The 22,653-nt window shown below is 40.2% G+C and overlaps 5 protein-coding genes across 5 annotated transcripts; 4 read left to right on the top strand and 1 right to left on the bottom strand.

The window, feature by feature from the left end:
- Positions 1-763: 763 nt before the first annotated feature.
- LOC101314394 (B2 protein-like) lies at positions 764-4,347 on the top strand. Its single transcript, XM_004303923.1, has 6 exons — positions 764-803; positions 2,207-2,793; positions 3,266-3,366; positions 3,537-3,620; positions 3,709-3,819; positions 3,917-4,347. The coding sequence occupies exons 2-6, from the start codon at positions 2,235-2,237 to the stop codon at positions 3,962-3,964; spliced, it is 903 nt and encodes a 300-aa protein (XP_004303971.1). The 5' UTR covers positions 764-803; positions 2,207-2,234; the 3' UTR covers positions 3,965-4,347.
- Positions 4,348-5,052: 705 nt separating this feature from the next.
- LOC101314107 (mitochondrial import receptor subunit TOM20-like) lies at positions 5,053-7,394 on the top strand. The gene is made up of 6 exons (XM_004303922.1): positions 5,053-5,207; positions 5,351-5,429; positions 5,645-5,814; positions 5,916-5,963; positions 6,660-6,752; positions 7,030-7,394. The coding sequence occupies exons 1-6, from the start codon at positions 5,112-5,114 to the stop codon at positions 7,153-7,155; spliced, it is 612 nt and encodes a 203-aa protein (XP_004303970.1). The 5' UTR covers positions 5,053-5,111; the 3' UTR covers positions 7,156-7,394.
- A 268-nt stretch (positions 7,395-7,662) lies between these two features.
- Positions 7,663-10,426, top strand: LOC101313820 (uncharacterized protein YciO-like). Its single transcript, XM_004303921.1, has 9 exons — positions 7,663-8,133; positions 8,222-8,337; positions 8,432-8,485; positions 8,586-8,610; positions 8,724-8,846; positions 9,026-9,192; positions 9,375-9,444; positions 9,556-9,654; positions 9,985-10,426. The coding sequence occupies exons 1-9, from the start codon at positions 7,780-7,782 to the stop codon at positions 10,084-10,086; spliced, it is 1,110 nt and encodes a 369-aa protein (XP_004303969.1). The 5' UTR covers positions 7,663-7,779; the 3' UTR covers positions 10,087-10,426.
- A 476-nt stretch (positions 10,427-10,902) lies between these two features.
- Positions 10,903-15,672, top strand: LOC101314593. Its single transcript, XM_004305858.1, has 13 exons — positions 10,903-11,127; positions 11,261-11,402; positions 11,525-11,661; positions 11,778-11,979; positions 12,071-12,309; positions 12,468-12,579; positions 12,666-12,810; positions 12,911-13,056; positions 13,206-13,375; positions 13,496-13,888; positions 13,968-14,023; positions 14,147-14,349; positions 14,441-15,672. Exons 1-13 carry the CDS (start codon positions 10,903-10,905, stop codon positions 15,670-15,672), a joined length of 3,402 nt encoding a protein of 1,133 aa, XP_004305906.1.
- A 476-nt stretch (positions 15,673-16,148) lies between these two features.
- LOC101314306 (putative fasciclin-like arabinogalactan protein 20-like) lies at positions 16,149-17,213 on the bottom strand. Its single transcript, XM_004305857.1, has one exon. It carries the CDS (start codon positions 17,211-17,213, stop codon positions 16,149-16,151), a length of 1,065 nt encoding a protein of 354 aa, XP_004305905.1.
- Positions 17,214-22,653: the final 5,440 nt, after the last annotated feature.

The raw sequence follows: 22,653 nt of genomic DNA, 5'->3' as shown, positions 1-22,653 counted from the left end.
TTTAAATGGTAACTCATAAGCTAGATGCATCAAGTTCAATGTAGAAATGATCAAGAGTTTGAGAGTGAACACACAATTGAAGTGTTAATAAGTTTCAAGGATAAATAATGGATGGATAACATGTCAAATCTTATCTATCACTTGCCAACTAATAAGTAAATCTCAAAATTTTGTTGACTAATTAGTAATTACCATCTATACAAACCCATGAGAGCGGAGAAAGATTCGTTCCACTTCCTTCGTCAATATGACTTATAAGGTTAAAATTTGTTGGGTTGAATGAATGTTACAAGAACCCTGAAGACTAAAAAAATGGACTGGCTAGTAAAAATATTCAAGCTCCAGCTCACTGAAACGTTACTAATTCAATACAAGTCATTAAACTCACGACACGAGAATAACATCGTTAACGAGTTGTATAACTCCAATCAAAACACCAAAACACCCGAAAACACATGAGCATTAAGCGGCAACGCTCTTCCTTCCTGACCCTACATAGTTACATTCCATGTGAGCTTCTCTAACTTAGATCCATAAAGTGTTCAGATTCGTGACATATTCTCTTCAAAATTTCATACCAATGAACTTTTCCAAACCCTATTTTTCGGTTCCATAAATAACCAGTCACACGACCCACGACTCATGAGTCGTATCCGAAGTGGCAACGGAGGTGATTCGGCGAACACGGAAGGGCATTTCGGGGAAAACGAAAGCTACAAATACGAATAAAAGTCCAGCTCTCTCTCTCTCACACTTCTTCTCTGTCGTGTCGTCCGGTTTCACAGGGCAAAGCAGATAAAAAGGTGAGTAGTAGCAGTACCATCTGATCCCCAAATCTAGGGTTTCCTCTAACTTCTTCAACCTTTTTTCTCTCTCTTCAACCCAATTTGAAGGCCCTCGTTTTCGCTTCCTTAGCTACATATTCACCTCTTGCTTTCTGTAATCTATCTAATTTTCTTTGCAAGCTTCTAGGGTAAATTTTCAAATTATGTACCTTGTTTGTTTTCAATTTCGGCTGCACTGCCGTTTTTGATGTGTTAATTTGTAATGCCTGTGTTGGATCTTTCGTTTTGATGTTGGTATAAGCTTTTCGGGGTTCTGTGCAAGTTTTCGCAGCTGATTAGTGAGTTGAAAGTGTTTGTTCTTTGCTTTGGTTGACTTTTCCGGTTTAAAAAGAATGAAAAATTTTCATATTGTGGAGTTTTGTGTGTTGTATGCTCAATTGAAATGAAATGTATAGTAGATTTTGAAAATTGGGCATTTTGAAAATTGCTCAATTTTCCACCTGGATGTGAAGAAAAATTGATTTTAGTGGGGAGGAGAGAGAATGGGTGTAGATGTTTCTGCAAGCTCCGTAGGAGAAGTTTGCAACTATAGAGATTTGGTATGGATGTAATGTAGGAGTCATGTTTCGTGAATTGGAAATTTGACATGTTTAGATGCATTTCGGTTTTCTAAATTGTTTTTGAAAAAGGGTCAACTATGGACTCAATTATTGGAAAGGCAACTGTGTTGTTCTTTTCCTAATATGTTGATTGGTAAATGGTTTGATAGGTTGCATTGACATTAGTTAAGCTGGTGGAGTCTGAACATTGAGTGGGTGTGTTTTTGGGAAGATATTACTTTTTGTGAAAGGGAAATGGTTAAACGGAAATGATGGTACTTCTTGCATGGTACATCTTTTGGAATTGTGTTTCGGGAGATTTTAAGCGTCTTAAACAACTACCTTGTTGTAGAATATGTACTTTTCTATTGATTGACAGTCATGTCCGTGATGGTAGCATGACTCTTATAGTATAGTGTGCGGGTGAGATGGTCGTGAAAGAGAATGACTGTTTTGTTTTCAATCAGGGAATTGTGCTTTCTGGTCTTGATTTAAATGGTGTTGATGTTAATTGAGTTCAGCATCAAACTAATAGATCGTTTTATGCCAATTACCATACTCAGTTATGAATCTTACCCACATGTCTGTTCTAAATTATTGGAATCTGCCTCCAATGCTTCATAACCAGAGTTCTTTTTGGCGTTTGGTCTGTCATTTTGAGCTATTCACTTACAGAATCTGATGTACATGTGTTGTATGATTGTGGGTGTATAACCTACGCTTTAATTTTGTGTGTGATTAGCTGATTTTGGTTCATCGCCCCATTTATTAATCTCTAAACTCTCCAATTTGTTTTGATGTTTGTGAACACTCTTTATGTAGGACCTGACCATCGAAGCAGGATTGCAAGATGGAGAGCATCCACACCTATTGGCAATTGGGTGATGAGCTTCGTGGACAGTCGAAAGTTGCAGAGGATCACAAATGGTTAATGGCTGCTTCCAAATTGGCTGAGCAAACGAGGTCAAAAGGAGAGCGCATGAATAACCTTGATCTTTCAAAGGGCCCAGCTGAAACAAGAGCAAGGGACAAATTCGGTTTCCAGGAAGATAACAAATTCGAGAGCCTTAACTTTAACATGTTGAACTTGGACTCAAAAGTAAATGAAAATTTGAGCAAGAGTTCCATTAGGAATGGGATTTACAACATGAATGCAGTTTACCAGAAAAACAGTGCAAGCTTTGTGGGAAATATGACTGGTAACAAGTATGGTGTCAATAATCTCAGCAACAAGGAAACCAACAACATCAGTAACAACAACAACAACAACGAGGCTGGGAATGTTGTTGAGAAAAGGTTCAAGACCTTGCCTGCAACTGAGACACTTCCCCGAAATGAGGTGCTTGGAGGCTACATCTTTGTATGCAACAATGACACAATGCAGGAAGATTTGAAGCGACAACTATTCGGTAATTTTTTTTGTTATCTCATATTGTTCTCTTCTTTTTTGTGTTTACCAGCTGATATACTGTTAGGAATCTAAGGTCTAGGTGAAACTGATCCGGACATGTTACTGGCATTGTTTGTATAATGCATTTGCAGTCTTTCAACAGATTAGTTTATGTAAAGGGTGGTCAGTGGTCAATAGGAATATGATGAATATCTAAATGGTTTTCACTGAATAAATAAATAATATGAACGGTGGGAATTATTAGATGTAATGATAAACACCGATCTCCAACCATGCAATTTGCTCTTGCTTCTAGAGTTCACTGTATTATCAGATTACCTTTGTTTTGTATGTACACTTAGTCTAGAAAAACTACAGAATTGCTGGAGTTATGAATGTATACCGCTCTCTTGAATTGTAGTAACTTTATCTTCCTTCTTGTTGGTGTTATGTAGTTTGTGTATGTGTTCATCATTTGTATGTACTTGTAGGTTTACCTCCAAGGTACAGGGATTCTGTTCGGGCAATCACACCCGGCTTGCCTCTGTTTCTCTACAATTACACAACACACCAACTGCATGGCATTTTTGAGGTTTGTAGACAGTTTGAGCAACACAACCTTGGTTGCTGTTGTTTCACTATTACTATATGATATTCATATTTTGGCCCCAATACTCTTGGTAGCACAATGTTTACTTAAAAAATCTATTATCTGAACTTCTGAAGCTACTGATATTTAACATTTTTCTGTTTCTTGTATAGGCATCAAGCTTTGGTGGTTCAAACATTGATCCAACTGCATGGGAAGACAAGAAATGTAAAGGGGAGTCAAGGTTTCCTGCGCAGGTAGATTAGTCGAATGATGTGTTTAATTTTTTGTTTGGCATCTATCAAACATATCATTGATGACTGTTTGCTTTGTTGTAAATATTAGGTGAGGATCCGTGTTAGAAAAATCTGCAAGGCTCTGGAAGAAGATTCCTTCAGGCCAGTCCTGCATCACTATGATGGTCCAAAGTTCCGTCTTGAGTTGTCAGTTCCTGAGGTATGGTCACTATGGTGGTATATCTGTTGGTTAGCATCGCCTTACTTTAATTCAATGCTATTGGCTTTGATATAACTCTATTTTGACACTTCTGCAGACCCTGGATCTATTGGACCTATGTGAGCAAGCCGGCTCTGCAGCATAAGCTAAATGTTGGCCGGTATGTGGATGTAGCAGGTTCTATGGTGTATGTCAGCTGTGTGCTTTTTGACAGATTTTCCATGGAGCGCAAGCTTGGGGGTGAAGTCTGGTTTTTTTTTTTTATAATTTTATTAATCTTGTTAAGTTAAGTAGTAGCGTGAGTGAGCCTGCTGAATAAATGGGTGTCTCGTAGAGATGCTTATTTAAGTAGTTGTACAACCTTTGTTAGCATTTGATGATGATGATAAAAACAAATCGGCCGGATGTAAAAGAGAATGCCAGCTGTGTAATGTAATGATGCGTCTCTAATTTGTGCCCTATGAACTGGAGTCTGGGATGTCATCTGTTATTGGTTTGGTAAAGATGGGAGAGAATCTACCATATAAATGTGTACTGGGCATGATGTCTTTGCTCTCAAACATGGCTTGCATCTGAGATTTCTATACATGAGCATATGTGAAGTGCTGGTCTTATGGCCTAGAACTCGGCTGCTTGGCATAATGAACTTGACCTCCGTTGACTCCATTAAAGGTGCATACACATCTTTTGCACGTCGCCAAGTCACTCCGATATCCATATTTTTATTTCTTCCTCAACAATTCAGTGACTTCTTTCGATTGCCCTTTTGTATCTTATCTTACGAAAATATCATTTAGTATCTGACATTACGTAATATAAATATCCAAAACTAATTTGACATTCATATCTATCCCGACATAGTATAGGGAACCCAAAAAAAACATAATATAGACATCCAAAACTAATTTGCTTGTTAACTCAACTAACATGCGTTAAACTTTAAAGCCTCGACCTAATATAAATATATCCAACTCTTTTGCCTGTTAACTCGACTAACATGCGTTAAACTTTGAGGGCAAACGAGTTATGGATACCGTAATGATATTTTCGTGAGGTAGGATACTGAAGTGCCAATCGAAGTAAACGTCAGCGGTTCTTCTTTTTTTTTTTTCTCACTAAAAATGGTAAAAAGGTAAAAGGTAAAAGGTAAAAGGTAAAAGGTAAAGTTTATTAAAAGGCCGTCCAGTGACTCACATCTATATAATTTACTTGTCGGCTGTTTCGCTCTCTTCTTCTTCTTCAAGCTCTGCCCCTTTGGGTACAAACCAGAAACCAAAACCCTAACGACCGCCATGGATTTACAAAACGACTTCGATCGGATGCTCTTCTTCCAGCACGCCTGTATGACCTCCGAAGCTGCTCACGCGGTTAACCCTTCCGATGTTGATGTTCGTATCTCTCTGCCTTTTCTCCGTCAAAAAATTACTGCTGCTAATTTACTGACTTTGGTTTCTGATTGTGCTGGTTTGCACATCGTTTAGGAGATTCTCTGTATTTGACTGTTTGATTTTTTATTTACTTTTAATTGCAGAACTTGACAAGGTGGGCTGGAGCTCTCTTGGAGTTATCTCAGTTTCAGGGTGCGCAAGAGTCCAAAATTATGGTCCGAGGTAAAATATATACGAATTATTGGGTACTGTAACTAATGATAGGATTGAACAGATTGTCTTGAGTTTGTTTTGTGTGTTATTATGTGTGCTACTGTAACTTTGAGGAGTGTTTTTTTGTTTCTTTGTTGATTCGTCGATTTGTGTATGTGATAGCATTTGAGTTTGGGAGGTCTTTTTGTTTTGTTTGAGTAATTTGAGAGTTAATGAATGGGCAGAGGCAATTTCGAAGCTGGAGAAGGTGCTGGAGATTAATCCTAAGAAACATGATGCTCTTTGGTGTTTGGGAAATGCACATACTACTAATGCCTTTTTGACTCCGGACTCTGAAGAGGCGAATGGATATTTTGATATTGCCGTTGAGTGCTTCAAGAAAGCTGTTGCTGAGGTATTACTCCTCCTCGATCTCAGAGGAGATGATTATGGAAGTTTTTGTTGCCTTTCAACGTATAGTGACGGAATTTTTTTATTTGTGTTTTGCTTTTGTAGGAACCGGGAAATGATCTCTATCGGAAGTCTTTGGAAATGTCTGCTAAGGTGCTTTTCTACTTGATCTTGTGAAAATGCTTGTTTCTGCTGTTGAAATCATGTGTTGGCATCCTTAACTGTGGTAGTGTTGGGTACTTGCATAGGGTATATCAAGTCATTTGAATTGTCAAGCAACAGGACCTTTAAAAGATACCTTTTCTAGAGTTGATGATACACGGTGTAGCATATTTGTTAACTTTCGAGATCGCATAAAATCTATTATGAAAGATTTGTTCTTCCTTAACATGGATATAGTGGTAGATCAAGCCTAACATGTCTACTGGTATGCCGGACTTGCAATGTAATAATGTGTCCTGCGGTTTTTGCATAAATGCTTGTGCTGTTTTCATTCTGGCTGCATATGATTGGTTTTTAAAGTATTCATCTTAGTGGCTTGTGACAGATCTTAATATCAGGTTTGTCCTGTTAGGAAATGGGCAGTTATCAGTGTTCTGTCAATGAATACAATATGGAGCTCAGTTTATACTTGAATTATTCTGTGATGATGCATCTGCTAGTTTAGGGAATGCACGTGCTTGTAGACTACAATTATCTCTTGTCTATTGTAGTTCCATTTGTTTCCTGGTGAAACCCGTAATACTTGATTGAAGTGTCATACTCAACAAAGCAGCTGTATGTTAGACTTAATGCGTGAGCTTGTTATGCTATATTTATTTACAAAGTTGTTGATTATTGTGATTACAGGCCCCGGGATTGCATGTGGAAATCCATAGCCGTGGTTTTGGTCAGCAGTTGACTGGAACTGCTGAAGGGCCTTCTACTTCCTCTAGTACAAAGGTAACTTTTTTAAGATTGTAATATCCTGAAACCCACCCCTTATCTGTGTGCATTTGTGGAATCACATGTGCACTGTTGTGCATGTATGTACCTGAGTATAAAGAATCAAAGGATGCAGCTGAGATGTCATCCAGTAGTTAGTTGATTGATGCTGACGAAATGTGTTTCTGCTCTAGTGCATTTACATCATGCTTCAAGTATATACAGCCGTCTTTGTTTTGTTTCTTTGTTGATCTGTCAATGAAATATTTCCCCCTTTCTGTTCTCCCTTTTACAGGCTGCAAAGAACAAGAAGAACAGTGATTTCAACTATGACATGTTTGGTTGGGTAATCCTTGCTGTCGGAATTTGGGCTTGGTTAGGATTTGCAAAATCTAATGTACCTCCCCCACCTCACCAGTGAGCATAGCATATTTGGCCGGTCACAATCTTTGGCACTCCAGAAGACACTTTGGAGATTTGTCATTCATACAGATCATTTAACTTTTACCTAGGAGATATTCGCCAATGTAACTTTTAGATGATAGTGTCCGACTTTTCTCTAGTTAAATATATTGGAGATTGGAGTCATTGGACAGCTTGTTTTTCCGGATGTTGGTTTGTCTTTGCCGATTCAACTTGGTTTCAATTTTAATCCCCCTCACAGGCTCTGTATATTTGCTCTATTTCGCTTTAGTCCTTGCACTGCTGATGTTTCGTATCATTGGTATGTCTGACTGCTCATCTGTTCCGGACATGTATTCCGTCGTACTCATATCACAGTATTGAGTATGAGCACTTACTGTTCATGAAGTTTGCTGCGAATACCAGCAAAAACACACATTGGTGTGAAAGGCCACCACGCATATTAACGTTATCTGATCTTAGCCATTTACATAATAAATAATGTGCAGTTATACGAAAGACCACCACGCATATTAACGTTATCTGATCTTAGCCATCTACATAATAAATAATGTGCAGTTATACGTCGTGTACTGAACATACTTTCGGTCGAGGACAATAGAAAATCCGGACCAAGGGCGTTATGGGCCTGTATATCCTCAAACTTGAAAGTCCAGGTCCTAACTCGTCTCCATTTATCCACGTCCTCAGTAACCCGAAGCTTCTAAACGCTACCGGCGATCATCGCTCTCTCTCTCTCTCTCTCTTCGTTTTTCGAGATAAAATGGCGATAGCTTCTCCGACGAAGCTCCACGCCGGCGACCTAGCTTCGTCTTTCAGCTTCTCCCGCTCTTCTCGGAACCCCAAGCTTCTCTCCTCTTCTTCTCCAAGCCGCGTCTACTTCGCCGCTCCGAAAACCCGGCGGTTCCAAGTGTCTGCTTTCGCTGTGAAACGCAGCCCTAAGCGCCTCAAATACTCCGGTCCTCGCTTCACCAAGGTCGCTCTCTCTCTCTCTCTCTCTCTCTCCCTCACTATTCGAAGTTAAAATTAAACTGAAATTGATGAAATCGGTTTGATTATAATAGGAGGATGAGTTGCTGTATGTAGAAGTTGATCCATCAGGAGATGATAGCTGGAAATTGGAGCCGATTCTTGATCTTCTGAAGCAAGGAGCGGTTGGAGTCATTCCTACTGACACTGTGTGAGTCATGAACCCCAAGCCTTCTCTCTTGTTCTTCTTACTCTTTACATTTCCAAGCTATTGAGGCAATTTGTAATCTGTGTGTAATTTGAAGGTATGCAATTGTCTGTGATCCGAGAAACCACTCTGCCGTTGATCGTCTTTGCAGGTAGAAATGATGCTCTGTGTTAGTCGTGTTTGGTTAATTGCTCTGTTAATTTACTGTTAAATGCAATCTATCTCACACGGTTAATGTTCTCGTGTTGCAGAATCAAGAAAATCGAGTCTACAAAGGCAAGTGCAGCGGCTTGCTTTACTCAAATCACTTGAAAATGCTTGATGAATTGTGTTAGATGTAGTGCTTTGGATTGCCGATTGAGGTTTTGATTTATGTTCTTTTGGTGCAGCCCCTCACCATCTTGTGCCACTCGTTCCACGACATTGATCGGTTTACAACAGGCTTCCCTCGTGGAGATTCCAAAGGTCATGCAAATATCTTCCGAGCTGTTAAGCAATGCTTACCTGGGCCTGTAAGTTTCTTATTTGCATTTTCTTATCATTTCTTGTAGCTATAGGAATACAGTTAGACACTACTGTTGATAGACAGCTAATGCAAATGATGTGATGTCAGTGAAGGCGTTTATGTTACGGCACAGTAGGTTCTTCAATTTTAGCGTAAAATGTATAATTGAGCCTTTTTGTGTTACAGTATACCTTCATTCTAACTGCAACCAAGGAACTACCTAAGCAGTGTATAAGGTTTGGGACAACAACTGCCAAATACAAATCTAGGAAAGATGTGGGTGTTCGTATACCTGATGATGCCATCTGTCAAGCGATACTGGAGAAGATGGATTCACCATTGATTTCCACTAGGTAAGACGGGTTTTTGCACTTGTTTCTCCTTTCGATATAATATGAGTAAATTGTGAAGAGTTTTGGCACAAGTGACTCCAAGCGATGTACAAGAGCTGCTCCTCTTCCTTAACTAAGCAAATAACTTTTTCGCTCCACTATAATTTCATTAATATGCCAATGAATGTTTATCTGTTGTCCAGTTGCAAGTGCCCAAAGGAAAATGAGTGGATTTTGGATCCAGTTGTTATAGCTGATACGTATAGACCAGAGGTATGCTTTGTCACATGGAGGTTCTTAATGTTCTTTTTATATTTCATATTCTGTTGTTGTGGGTCAATCTCTTTCTTATTGCTCTTGAATTCTGTTTTGATATCATTGCAGGGCCTTGATTTTGTCATTGATGGTGGGTTAAGAGTGGCTGATCCATCGACTGTGGTTGACATGACAGTTTTTCCTCCCAAAATCATGCGACAAGGAAAGGTAAAAGATCACCCATTAATTACACTCTGAATGAGTTATTGTCTGCCCAACACTGCCAATCTACTACTCCAGGAATACTGTTTATTTGTTTTCACTTTTACACTGGGTTGTTCTTGTAATGTAATATGTTTGTGTCCTTTTACCATCTGTTGCGAGAATCATTGATATTTGGTCCATATTTGTTGATTATCTGCCTAAGCAATTCCAGTCGTAAAAATGCCTTTCTAAAGTGGGGTGTTACTGCAAATTAGTTTTGATAAGTGTCTTTCTAAAATACATATGCTCAGCAGTCTTGATGTACCAACTTTTTGTATCATATTCTACTTTCAGGGACCTCAGTTACACTGGATGGTAGCTGAAGATGACTATGAAGATGACAATGAACCTGCTGAGTCGGTCAAAAGCTCATCTCCTCTACCGCTCGGAAGATAATCATTGTTGCTAAATCCCGTGGACAACTAAGATTAGGATATATCGGAGTTCTTCACACTGGGGATTTACCTTTTGATGCTCCTTGGGGATGACCAGTATGTTCAGTAAATTGTGTAAATAAGTGATGCCGGAATACTCAGCAGTTCGATCCCAAGCGCTAACATTTTTCTTTTAACCTTTTGGTCAGGCTAACAGTGTAAGCCACTTGACAGCACTAGTCGATGAGATTTGTAACTAGGCCCGTCTTTCTCAGACAAATACACATTGATATCAGCTGAACTGTTGTAGCTGAATTAAGTCGATCTCGGACTATTTTCTATTTCATTTATTTTTATTTTTTACACAACCAAATTATCATCATCATAGACGAACTGACTAATGAAATCTCGGTCTGTTCAGGCGGGATCAATCTATTGAGGCCGTGAAAATTTTCCCATTTTGGCATTATTGGTCCTTGTTATATAGCAAGCTCATGGATGCCTTCAACCAAAAAAGAAAAAAACATGGAGGCCTTCAACCAAAAAAGAAAAAAATGACAGGTAGTGGTAGGTTGTTGAGTGGTAGTTAATGTTGTCTGTGAACTCCATTAAAGCAGCAGTTATGAGGGTGTGATGAACAAGGCCTCTGGTAGTTGCCCTGAGCTCTTCTTCTGAACATTAGTCTCTTGAATTTAAAGCTGTAAATGACAAATAAACACACTAAAAACATTACTACAGCCACTGCCTTTGGGACCTTATGCTTCCAGCAACCAAACTCTTCTTTTATTTTGCTCCTCCCCTAGTCCCAGATTTCGGACCTTAAATGTGAGTTTCATTCATGGCGGTCCTTGCCAGGGGTGTGCTCATCAACTCTCTTCAGCTCTGTCTGTTTGCTTTCATTATAGGGTACATTCAAATTTTAGCTGAGTCAACGGTACTCATTCGCATTGATAGAGCTCCACCGGCACGGTCTAGATACTCTTACGCTGTTTTCCGGTATTCAGTAGTAACACTCGACGGCTCCGATGCATGCAAAGACAGAATGTGTTTCGTTCACTGTCAGGTGCATACTGTTCATTCTTCGTTTAAGCTCTGTGCTTTAGCTCATCGTAAGAACTTCAAGATCTTTTAGTTGATTGCCTGTTTGCTTAAGATAAATGTAGTATAACTCAGTGGACTAGTTGTTTCATGAACAGCTTGATGGTCAAACTCTGAGTCCATGTCCAGCAAAGGTTGTGGTATTGAGAAACTTGACAGTCAACAGTGATCACGAATTTCTTGTCAATGTGACAACTCCGGATGGACAAAGAAACTCATCAGCTCATTCTTGGTTCATTGGTCAGTATTTATGTTTGCTAAGTAGTTCTGCTAAAACACTTGTATGGTCTCACGTATTTTGGCTAGATCCCTGAGGCCTGAACTCCTCTAGTTTTCTAAATGCTTTGTGTTTTATCTGATAGATACAATACCGCCAACTGCAACAATTTTTAGTGAAAAGGATTACACAAGTGCTGAAAGAATATCCATTGATATCACTTTCAGTGAAGCTTGCACCGGGAACGGTGGCTTCAGTTGTGTGAACTCATCAAGCTGTGATGTAAGTGGACTCCTTACTTATGCTTCACCAATTCATCAAGTTGTCATTTCAAGAATTAGTCATGTTATTACCATGGAAAATTTTACTAGGAGGTAATCTTCATGCTATCTTTGTAGGTTATAGTGCAAGGTCCAGCCTATGTACATGGATCTTCCTTACGCATGATTAAACCTAGCATTGAATACAGCCTCGATGTAATTCTCTCCTTTACGAGTATGAATGGTCGCGTTGTAATCAGAATGGCAGATAAATTTTGTACAGATCAGGCAGGAAATAGCTTCACAAGGACAAATGGTTCCACTATAATCATTCACTTAGGTAAGACATAACTTACAGACTTTCTTCAATCATCATGATATGTCAATTGACTTCTCTGACAGACTGATGATATCTGTAATGAATGCCTTAGATAGAAGGCCAGTGGTAGCAGATTTCTGGACCTCTGTTCCTGCCTACGAATTAGTGATGAATGGAGTCCCAAGAACTGTCCTAGCAACTAATAAAATGGAGGATGTGCAAATATTTTTGGGCTTCAGCATGCCCATTGTAAACACAACAGAGCAGGTCCTAAATGCAATGATTGTCAATTCGGGTAAATTAATACCTATTCATCGCAGAAATCAAGGAAGCCGCCAGTTTAATTTCCAAGTAAGTGGAAACTTACAGCTTTGGTATGAATAATAAATAATATAACTGTTGAAGGGTTTTACCTAGAACCGGTTTCTGTATTCATTACTGTGAATTGTGTGTGTATGCTTGTGTAAATGATATCACATTTATGTTTAACATTTTTAACTTCTTTGTAGATCAGGAATATATCTAGAACTGAAATCATGGTGATAGAATTACAAGCTGGATTATTAGTTGGCAGGACAGGCACTCCTGTCTCACCAGTTCCCTCAATTACATTCCTTTACGGTATGATATTCCACAGTTTGTAAACTGAAGTTGGTTTCAGGAGTATTGGATGCTATATGGAGCTAATTGCTTTCCTTTTCTCTCAGATTCCATGGAGACTGGTGTATCACTGAGTACTAGTTCTCCAAATGTTACTAAGGACCACAGCATCAATATAGTAGTTGAGTTTACAAAGCCAGTTTTTGGCTTTGAGGTCTCAATGATAAATGTGGATGGAGGTAGAATAACAAGGCAGGTGCATAGAGTTATTCTAGAAACTTTTGATATCACAACACGCTGGTTGCCAAAACTCCCAAAAGTAATATGAAAACTTTCTAATTTCCTTTTGCAGGTTTAGGGAACTTTCAAGAGCTCTGTACTCCCTGAATGTACTAGCAATCACTGAGCATATGGTATCAATTAATGTTTCTGCAGGGAAGGTATATGATATATCAGGCAATCTTAACATGGCATCTAACCAACTTGAAGTGAAACACTGTATGTATCATTTCTTCTTTACTCTCACTACAGTATCTACTTTAAGATATTGGTGATACTTAATAATTGTTTGACTTAAGCAAAAGGATATATGTTGTTAGACACACGGATTCACATCTCTTCTCTGCTTGACCCTCTACTCTGCGCAGACACAACTCCTGCAATATCAATGGCATTGCAGTCATTTGTTAGTGCCGGTATATTAGCAACATCATTAGCAGCTGCTATTCTCTCAATTTCAAGTGCACATCTTGGAGCAGTGGGAATTGCTTCTGAGAGAATCAATGTTGTTGCCTCCGACTCCTTAATGAACCTACATGTAAGATTCAAATTGTTTAATAGAAGCAAATATCAGAGCTTTCTTCATGTCTCGTTTTCCATCCTATCTTGTAACTCCTTGAAATTAGTCCAACATATTATCTGCTTGGTCTCAAAATAGGGTCTGGTTGGACACCTTCAAGTTTTTGTCCTCTCAGACTGGCTCTCAGTTAATCAACCAATTGAATATTTCGAGACAACCAAAGGTCTTTGGTGGCTCATACCTCGTCACAAGCTTCCATGGAAAAATGATTGTGGTTCAGTTTTGCACCACCATGTCTACTTGGCTGAAGAGAATCTTCAGAGGAAATCAATTGCCTTGTCTGCTGGAGGGTCTTCACATAAAGGGGCTATATATGAGTCATATCCAGTAAATTCTTCATTTATGTGCAATGGAGTACCAGTTCCCATCGAGATGGGTCCCACGTCTGGTTGGCTTCTTGGGCAGCATAACATGCATATGACTCCTTATGGATTACCCCTTCATTCTAATGAATATTTCATGTATTTCTTGGTGAGTAGATATTGAATGCATGCTGAAACTTTTCCTCTTCAATGTAAACCTATTTGATGGCTAATCGTTTATCTTACAGAGAGGAGAGCCATTGTCTGCTAGTAATGTCATCAATGGAATGGAGAATTACCTAGGGTACATAGCTCCACAGTTACCTTTATCCATCTTTAATGCTTTGATTTTAGCATGATTTTCCAAGTACCTAGAGGTAACTAAATTTAGGAGCTAAGCTAATGATGCTCAACTAACTTTTAACAGGTGGGAAGACCTACTGATGAACTTGTTTTGGCTTGGTATTGGAGGAGGCAGTTTAGTCGTCATCCATTTATTGATATTACTTTTCCTAAGATGGAGAACAGGAACGCCATCTCATGGTTTACTTTCAGTTCCCAGATTCGAGCTCTTTCTTCTAATTCTCATGCTACCTTGTATCTCTCAGTCCTCGACATTTGTTATAAAAGGTAGGCATATAAGTTTTGTTCTTTTTCAATTCAGTTGTTTGGGTCATCCCACGAGGACATTTTGAACTTAAGACTCATTCTATATTTACAGGTGGTACAACAGAAGGAATCATTACTGGAGCTTTGTTGCTGGCCATCCCAGCAGCTCTTATAATATCGGTGTGCCTTTTTCAATTGATTGCAATCTTCTCTGGAAGTTATGTTCAGTACAAGGAGATCAAGCATGTGGCTAGAAAAGAACTGTGGTCTACAAGGCTTTGGTATTCTTTTACAGGGAGACCTAGTGCTGGAAAGTGGTTTTACAAGGAAGGGATTCCTTCATCTTTCCTTCCACGATTTGGGATTCTCTTTGAAAGTTTGAAGGGTCCCCCATTGTTCTTCTTTGTTGATCAAAATGAACCAAACAGCATATCCAAGTGGAACGGTAGTGGTTATAGTGGTGTTGGGAGGATGCAACAAGTCAGCTTGGATGGCAGCATGGAAGAAATTAAGATTCCTATATCGAAAAGGATCTTGGGATGTGCTAGATCTTCCTACATAATTATTGATCTTTCAAGACGGGTCTGCTTAGGGATCATATGCGGAGCTTACTCATCAAGGAAATCAAACCAAAGCATCTTTGCACTGATGATTACTCTGGTACAGTACATCTATCTATTTACTGTCAAACCATATATCAGCAGGGGAGTTCATGTTGTGGAAAGTATTTCTCTACTGTGTGAGGTTGGCGTCTTTGCTCTAAATATCAATATTAATGGCTCAAATCCCATGAAAGCGAGAAATGCGGGGTTTTTACTGCTATCTCTTCTCTTCCTTACCTTTGTTGCCCAAATTATCAATGAGTGGTATGCCTTGATGAAGTTCTTATTAAGATTCTCACAGTCGCAAAAGAATTCATTCAAACTTGGTCTAAAGTTTGCTGCCAAGGGCCTTATCCTCCCATTCCTTCCAAAGAAGCAATGGCCAAGAGTCATACCTGCATCATCGCATCCGAAAACAGGTCTACCTCCAGGTCCAGATACCAAATCTGGAAGGAGAGACATGAGAGCACCAGGCGGTAACACAATTAGCGCTATGACTGCAACTGTAGTCCCTGTACTCAGTCCTGGATCACCTGGCCCTAATGTTCGACAAATGACAGCAGGTTCCTCTACTCCGGAGACTACATTAGATATGCGCAGAGCAGTGGAAGCGAAACAGCTAAAGGGACAGAAACTAGAGCCGAAAAGTGATCTGAAGAAACTGAGGGCATTGGCAAAGGCAAGTTTTTCAGGCGATACAAATTTTGAGGAAGCTAGTACCAGCTATGGTCCTAAACCCTGAGCTTCTCAAGCTCCCTACTTCTAGGATAGAACACTAGTATTTGAGATAGGGCATTTTGCTCATGTTTGTACTCCTGCACAGAACTCTATTGCGTCCTGGATCATCAGTTCTAACCATCTAATGCTCCCTCTCCAATTCACTCCAATTTTCGACTATAAAGTTGTTCATCTGATTTCCAAGTACGGCAGACATTTTTCGAGTCACATTGATAAAAGATTCTCATATCAGTAAAGAAAATTTGCAGAAAGCATTCACATATTCGAAAACAGAAAGATGATTGAAGTTTCAAAGGTGTCAAATTATTTGTTTCAAGTTTTCAACAATACATCAAACAAAGCCATGAATCTATCAATTCAATCTCCACAAGCTATTCTACATGGCTTCTCAAATCAACTCTAATCTAGATGTGAAAGAAACCCAGAATATAGAGACAGACTTGTAAAATCCAAGTCTATCAAACCTTGCTGTGCATACCTTCAGTGATAGTCATCAAAACCCAGAGGGTTGATCTGTTCAGCAACATTGGCAGCAACATACCCATCATTCACATCAGCGCCACCATCTTCTTGATCCCCAACCGCCTCCTCCGCTTGCGTCACCGTCTCCGTCTGTGAGGTCAGCAAGCGATTGATGCCATGAACAACCACAAAGCGGCTCAGGTAGAGGTCCTGATCGGCCACCGGAACGTCATTGAGTACGGGGACGTCGCCCATCTTGACGACACTGATCGTGAACCCTTCCTCGAACGTAGGCAGCGTCGTCCCGTCGTCGAGCGCCACCAGATCTTGCCACGTCAGCAGCGCCGGGACGACGTGCGACCGGAAAATCGCCGAGTAGTCGGAGGTGTTCCTCGCGTAGTCCTGGACGGCGTCGTCGGCCGCCGCGAACACCGTAAGCGCCGTCTTGCGGTTGAAGCCGATGAGCTGCGCGTCGAGGAACGCCGCCATGATCGAGCAGCCTCTGGACCTCAGCGCGTCGGCGACCGACCCGAACGGCCGATGCGGCGGCGGAACGGAAATCGCAGAGATCGGGGCCGGCGCCGGAGCCGAAACCTCGCTGGCCTCCGAGAAAGTGAGGTTAAAGAACCGGTCGACGGCGTAGATGATCACCGCCCCGTCGTCAAGAACCGAGTTCGGGTCGACCCGAACATCATCGATGGAGGAATAGCCCTCGGAAGCAAAAGATGACGTCACGGTGAGCGTGTGATTCGGGAGCAGAGTCTGGATCTTGGTGCCGCGGAGGAGGTAGGGCAGGGTTTTGGCGGAGAGGCGGCGGGGGGAGATGTGGTACTGGAGGAGAGGGAGGGAGGGTGGGCCCGACTGGAAGAAGGCGGTGTCCGGCGGAGCGAAGATGGTGGCGGCGGGGTAGTCGAGGTCGAGGCCGGCGCTGGAGGCGAGCTGGAGGGTGAGGGCCATGGAGAGGTAGCCGGAGTTGGAGAGGGCGTTGGCGGCGGAGAGGAGGGTGGAAGGGGAAGCGACGACGACGGCGGAGGAGGAGGAGAGGGTGAGGAGAATCAGGGAGAGGAGAACGGAGGCGGCCATGGGTGAGCTTTTCATTTTCTTCAGAGAGAGAGAGAGTTCTTGGTTTTTGGGTTGTTAGAGAATCCGTTAGGGGTTATTAGCAGAAGGAGAGAGGCGAGTAAAAGGGCGGGAAAATCAAGAAATGGGGTCGGTGGGTTTGTTAGGCGGTCACTGCTATGACGTAATAAAATTGTTTTTGGTTAATTATCTCTTTTTTTGCAAATATTTGATTTTTTTTAAAGGAAAAATTAGGTGTTTTATAAATTGTTCATCCAATGACGTGACATATCAGAGAGGTTTATTGCAGAGTTTTACATCTACCATTATACTGCGTGTTTTACAGTTTTACAAACATAAAATAAGAACAGTACATCTAAAAAGTGTTTAAACTACATACTGCGTGTTTTACAGTTTTACAAACATAAAATAAGAACAGTACATCTAAGAAATGTTTAAACTACATATGAAAATCAAACCCAAGTAAATTAGTAACGAATGAAAATCAGTTTTATGGCATTTGTCAATGAATACCAAAATCATACTCTTTATTAACCTGAACAAAATCTGAATTCAATAAAAAAAAAATTGAGCTTGTTATTTTATCCACTGATTTCCATCCCCATGTTCTCTGAGCAATGACCTTTGTTTCCAACAGTAATGGAGATTTGTTGCAAACTGTCTCCGAATCCCGTGCTTTTCAAGTAACCACTAACTGCTGTGATGTGTATTCCCCTCCAGAATCTGTCCTCAAACATGGCTTTCGCATTATTCAAAATCTGAATGCAACGGGTCCAAATCCCATAGTAACTTGGGTAGCTTCACTAGACAAACGACTACTCTACTTCATGGACCGTGGTATCAACATATGCTAGGCAAATACTTTCATCTGTGAGCAAATAACTATATGTAAGGCAACTGCTGCATACTAATATCAATCGTAGAACTAGGACTAGGTATGTGAAAAAGAAAGCAAAACAGAATCTCAATTGGAACTCCCACATTCGACGAAACTAGAAAATCTCAATCGGATTAATGCATACGAGATCCCTTTGATTATATCGAAAATCTCTTACTATAGCACACGTATTTTTAGGCCAAAATTGAGTGTTCTTATTTCTTAACCAAACTTTTCTTATTATCAAATCATGACTTTTAAGTACTTCTTCAATTGACGGAACTTCGAAAATCTCAATCGGATTAGTGCATACGAGATTCACTTGATTTTATGGAAAATCTCTTGCTATAGGTCTATAGCACACGCATTTTTAGGCCAAAATTGAATGTTCTTATTTCTGAACCAACCTTTTCTTATTATCAAATCATGACTTTTAAGTACTTCTACAACTGACGGAACTCGAAAATCTCAATCGGATTAATGCATACGAGATTCGCTTGATTTCATCGAAAATCTCTCGCTATATCTCTCGCTATAGCACACCAATTTTTAGGCCAAAATTTAATGTTCTTATTTCTTAACCAAACTTTTCTTATTATCAAATCATGACTTTTAAGTACTTCTACAACCAACGGAACTCGAAAATCTCAATCTAATTAGTGCATACGAGATTCGCTTGATTTCATCGGAAATCGCTTACTATAGCACATTAACTTTTAGGCCAAAATTGAATGTTCTTATTTATGAACCAAACTTCTGTTATTGTCAAATCATGACTTTTAAGTACTTCTCCAACTGACGAAACCCGAAAATCTCAATCGGATTAGTACATACGAGATTCTCTTGATTTTATCGAAAATCCCTTACTATAGCACACGCATTTTCAGGCTAAAATTAAATGTTCTTATTTCTTAACCAAACTTTTCTTATTGTTAAATCATGAATTTTAAGTACTTCTCCAACTGATGGAACTCGAAAATCTCAATCGAATTAGTGAATACGAGATTTGCTTGATTTCATCAAAAATCTCTAGCACACGCATTTTTAGGCCAAAATTGAATGTTCTTATTTCTTAACCAAACTTTTCTTATTATCAAATAATGATTTTTAAGTACTTCTCCAACCGACGGAAGTCGAAAATCTCAATCGGATTAGTGCATACAAGATTCACTTGATTTCATCGAAAATCTCATGCGCACACGCATTTTTAGGCCAAAATTGAATGTTTTATTTCTTAACCAAACTTTTCTTATTATCAAATCATGACATTTAAGTACTTCTCCAACTGATGGAACTCGAAAATCTCAATCGCTTTAGTGCGTACGAGATTTGCTTGATTACGTGGAAAATCCCTTGTTAGCACACATATTTTTAGGCCAAAATTGAATGTTCTTATTTCTTAACCAATCTTTTCTTATTATCAAATCATGACTTTTAAGTACTTCTCCAATTGACGAAACTCGAAAATCTCAATCGGATTAATGCATACGAGATTCGCTTGATTTCATGGAAAATCTCTTGCTATAGCACACGCGTTTTTAGGCCAAAATTGAATGTTCTTATTTCTTAACCAAACTTTTCTTATTATCAAATCATGACTTTTAAGTACTTCTCAAACTGACGGAACATGAAAATCTCAATTGGATTAGTGCATACGAGATTCGCTTGATTTCGTGGAAAATCTCTTGTTATTAGGGTTGGCATTTTGTCCTGAGCCAACCGTACCAACCGACAAACCAGCCGATTCGCCGAAATCGGTTACCGACTTGTTGGTACGGTTGTACTGTACCATGTTCTACGTACGGTACGGTAACAGTATTTAATTTTATACAAATACGGTATACTGTACCAACCGACTTATACATATATAAGCCATAATACGCCTTCAAATGCAAAATATACTTCATTTTGCAATGCAAGAGTTGGGACTTGAACCCAACACCTCTTAGAGGAAGAGACTCACCTCCCACCACTAGAGCAAATGCTCTTATTAATATGTATGCAAAAGTTAAATTTATTCTCCCACAAAAGTCAAAATAACAACTTGACACATATAAGTCTTTTCTTTTCTTCTCTCATCGTCATTCTTCTTCTTCTTCTACTTCGCCTTCTTTTCTTTCTTCTTCTCTCTAGTCCATTTCAATCATCAACAATTCTTTCTATTCTTTCTCTTTCAAAGAAACCCAGATCACCATCACCCCTTTTCTCTAGTTCTCGTCCATCAAAGCCCTCTCTCTCTCTCTCTCTCTCTCTCTCTCTCTCTCTGTCCTCGGCCCAAACCACATTGAAGCCGCAGAGATCCCCTTTTATTCATGCATGTAATTGGAACCAAGATGAATTTTGTGGATGACAAGCTCAGGTTAGCCTTGTTTCTCAATTCGTTTGGGGTTAATTGACATTTAGGGTAATTCAAGTTTTTTTTTTCTTTTAGAATTGAGAAATTCCAAGATGGTTGATGAGGTTTTGGTTGGAAGGAATGCCGTACCGCTAATTCGGTTACCGAAATCTCGGGATACCGACTTTTTTTGGCCGGTTGTGGTATCAGACTCTCCCTATCATCGATAGTTGGTACGGTAGGCGGTTTGGGAGATTTTGGTCAGTAACCGTGTCGAGCCCAGCCCTACTTGTTATAACACACACATTTTTAGGCTAAAATTGAACGAAACTTTTCTTATCAAATCATGACTGAAAAGAAACAACGAGAAAAGCCCAAATCAGTTTGACCAAAGACCTAAAGCAAAATAGCGACAAGTGGCGAAATTTTGGGGTCAGTTTTTGAATTTTGGAAAGGACTCGAAGGAGTACTTACCTCGACGAAGAGAGCATAACGGTCAGTCGGTCACTTCAACCCCATTGTTCCGAAACCCTCGGTGCTCTGTACCATTTTCAAGAAAGCTTGAGAGTCCAGAATCCCAAATACTTTGTTTCTTGTCCGAATTGGCCCCATTTTCCCCGCATGCCCCAATTGCTTTATCGGAGCCCTAATCCCCCAATTCTGATCGCGCTTCGCATCCCCAAATTGGGCGTGATCGGAACCCTAACCTGATTCTTAATGTTGCGCCTCTTCGCTGCACGTGCTTCCTCCTCCTCTTCTTCTGTCCTGTCTCTGGTGAACTTTACGTTGTACCTTTGTTGAGGGAGACTTGAAGCGCGGATGCAGCTTGGTTCACTGAAGAGCTCTTCTGTATGAGAAACACGGTTGAGGGGTCGGAATCTGATGATGGTCAGGCCATCCTTTAAGAGCAGCAAGCTGAGATGACCGTCTTGCCTTCCATGATAGAAGCACAGGGGAACAAAGCAGACCGAATGTTGCGACGCATCAAGAATCACTCTAGTAATGTCAAACCAGTCCGCTCCTCTACGACACCAAATATGGAAACATGACGAATTGGCTTTGACCACGGTGGAAAAGCTTCGGTTTAGCCATGTTCTCCATATTTGGTGCCGTAGAGGGGCGGACTGGGTTGACATTACTAGAATGATTCTTGATGCGCCGCAACATTCGGTCTGCTTTGTTCCCCTGTGCTTTTATCATGGAAGGCAAGACGGTCATCTCAGCTTGCTGCTCTTAAAGGATGGCCTGACCATCATCAGATTCCGACCCCTCAACCTTGTTTCTCATACAGAAGAGCTCTTCAGTGCACCAAGCTCCATCCGCGCTTCAAGTCTCCCTCAACAAAGGTACAACGTAAAGTTCACCAGAGACAGGATAGAAGAAGAGGAGGAGGAAGCACGTGCAGCGAAGAGGAGCAACATTAAGAATGTTGATTTCTTTGAACACATACTTGCATACTGGATGATGGTCTGTTGCCAGTGTTGCTGATCAGATGAACCCTCAAGGTTTTGATGGCTGTCACTGAGGTATAAACATCCAGAAGTTTGTATATACTGTCTTTCTTTTGCATCAACTATTGGTTGTTGATATTGGATTTCGATAGACTTGTTTCCAGGAGCCATGTCTCGCATTCTTTGTTTTTCTTCTGGCTTGTGGGGATTGACTGTTTAGGTTCACGGCTTTTGTTTCTTTGTCATCAAGGATATAATACATTTTTCGACTTTGTCATTCATCTCTCTATTTTCAAATATGTGAATGCTTGCTGCAGATTGTCTTACTGATATGTAAATTGAACTGAATGTCCCCAGGAGCATTAGGAGTTAGAACTGATATGATTCAGGAGAAATAGAATTATGTGCAGGAGTACTATCTTTAGCAAAATGCCCTATCTCACTTGCTAAGTTACTAGTGTTAGGAGCTTCAGTAGCTTAGGGTATACGACCGTAGCTGGTACTAGCTTCCTTATCCCCAGAAAACTTGCCCTTTGCCTATTCTCTCAGTTTCTTCAGATCGGTTTTCGCTCTAATTTCTGTCCCTTTACCTGTTTTTGCTTCCGCCGCTCTCTGATTACCTAGTGTAGTCTCCGCAATAGAGGAACCTGCTGTCATTTGTAGTACAACAGGGCCAGATGATGCAGGACTGAGTACAGGGACTACAGTTGCAGTCCTAGCTCTACTAGTTTTACTGCCTGGTGCTCTCATGTCTCTCCTTCCAGATTTTTAAATAGATAG

This window comes from Fragaria vesca, linkage group LG6 (genome assembly GCF_000184155.1).
Source record: "Fragaria vesca subsp. vesca linkage group LG6, FraVesHawaii_1.0, whole genome shotgun sequence".
Classification (NCBI taxonomy): Eukaryota; Viridiplantae; Streptophyta; class Magnoliopsida; order Rosales; family Rosaceae; genus Fragaria; species Fragaria vesca.
This window is presented reverse-complemented; position numbering and strand designations above follow the sequence as displayed.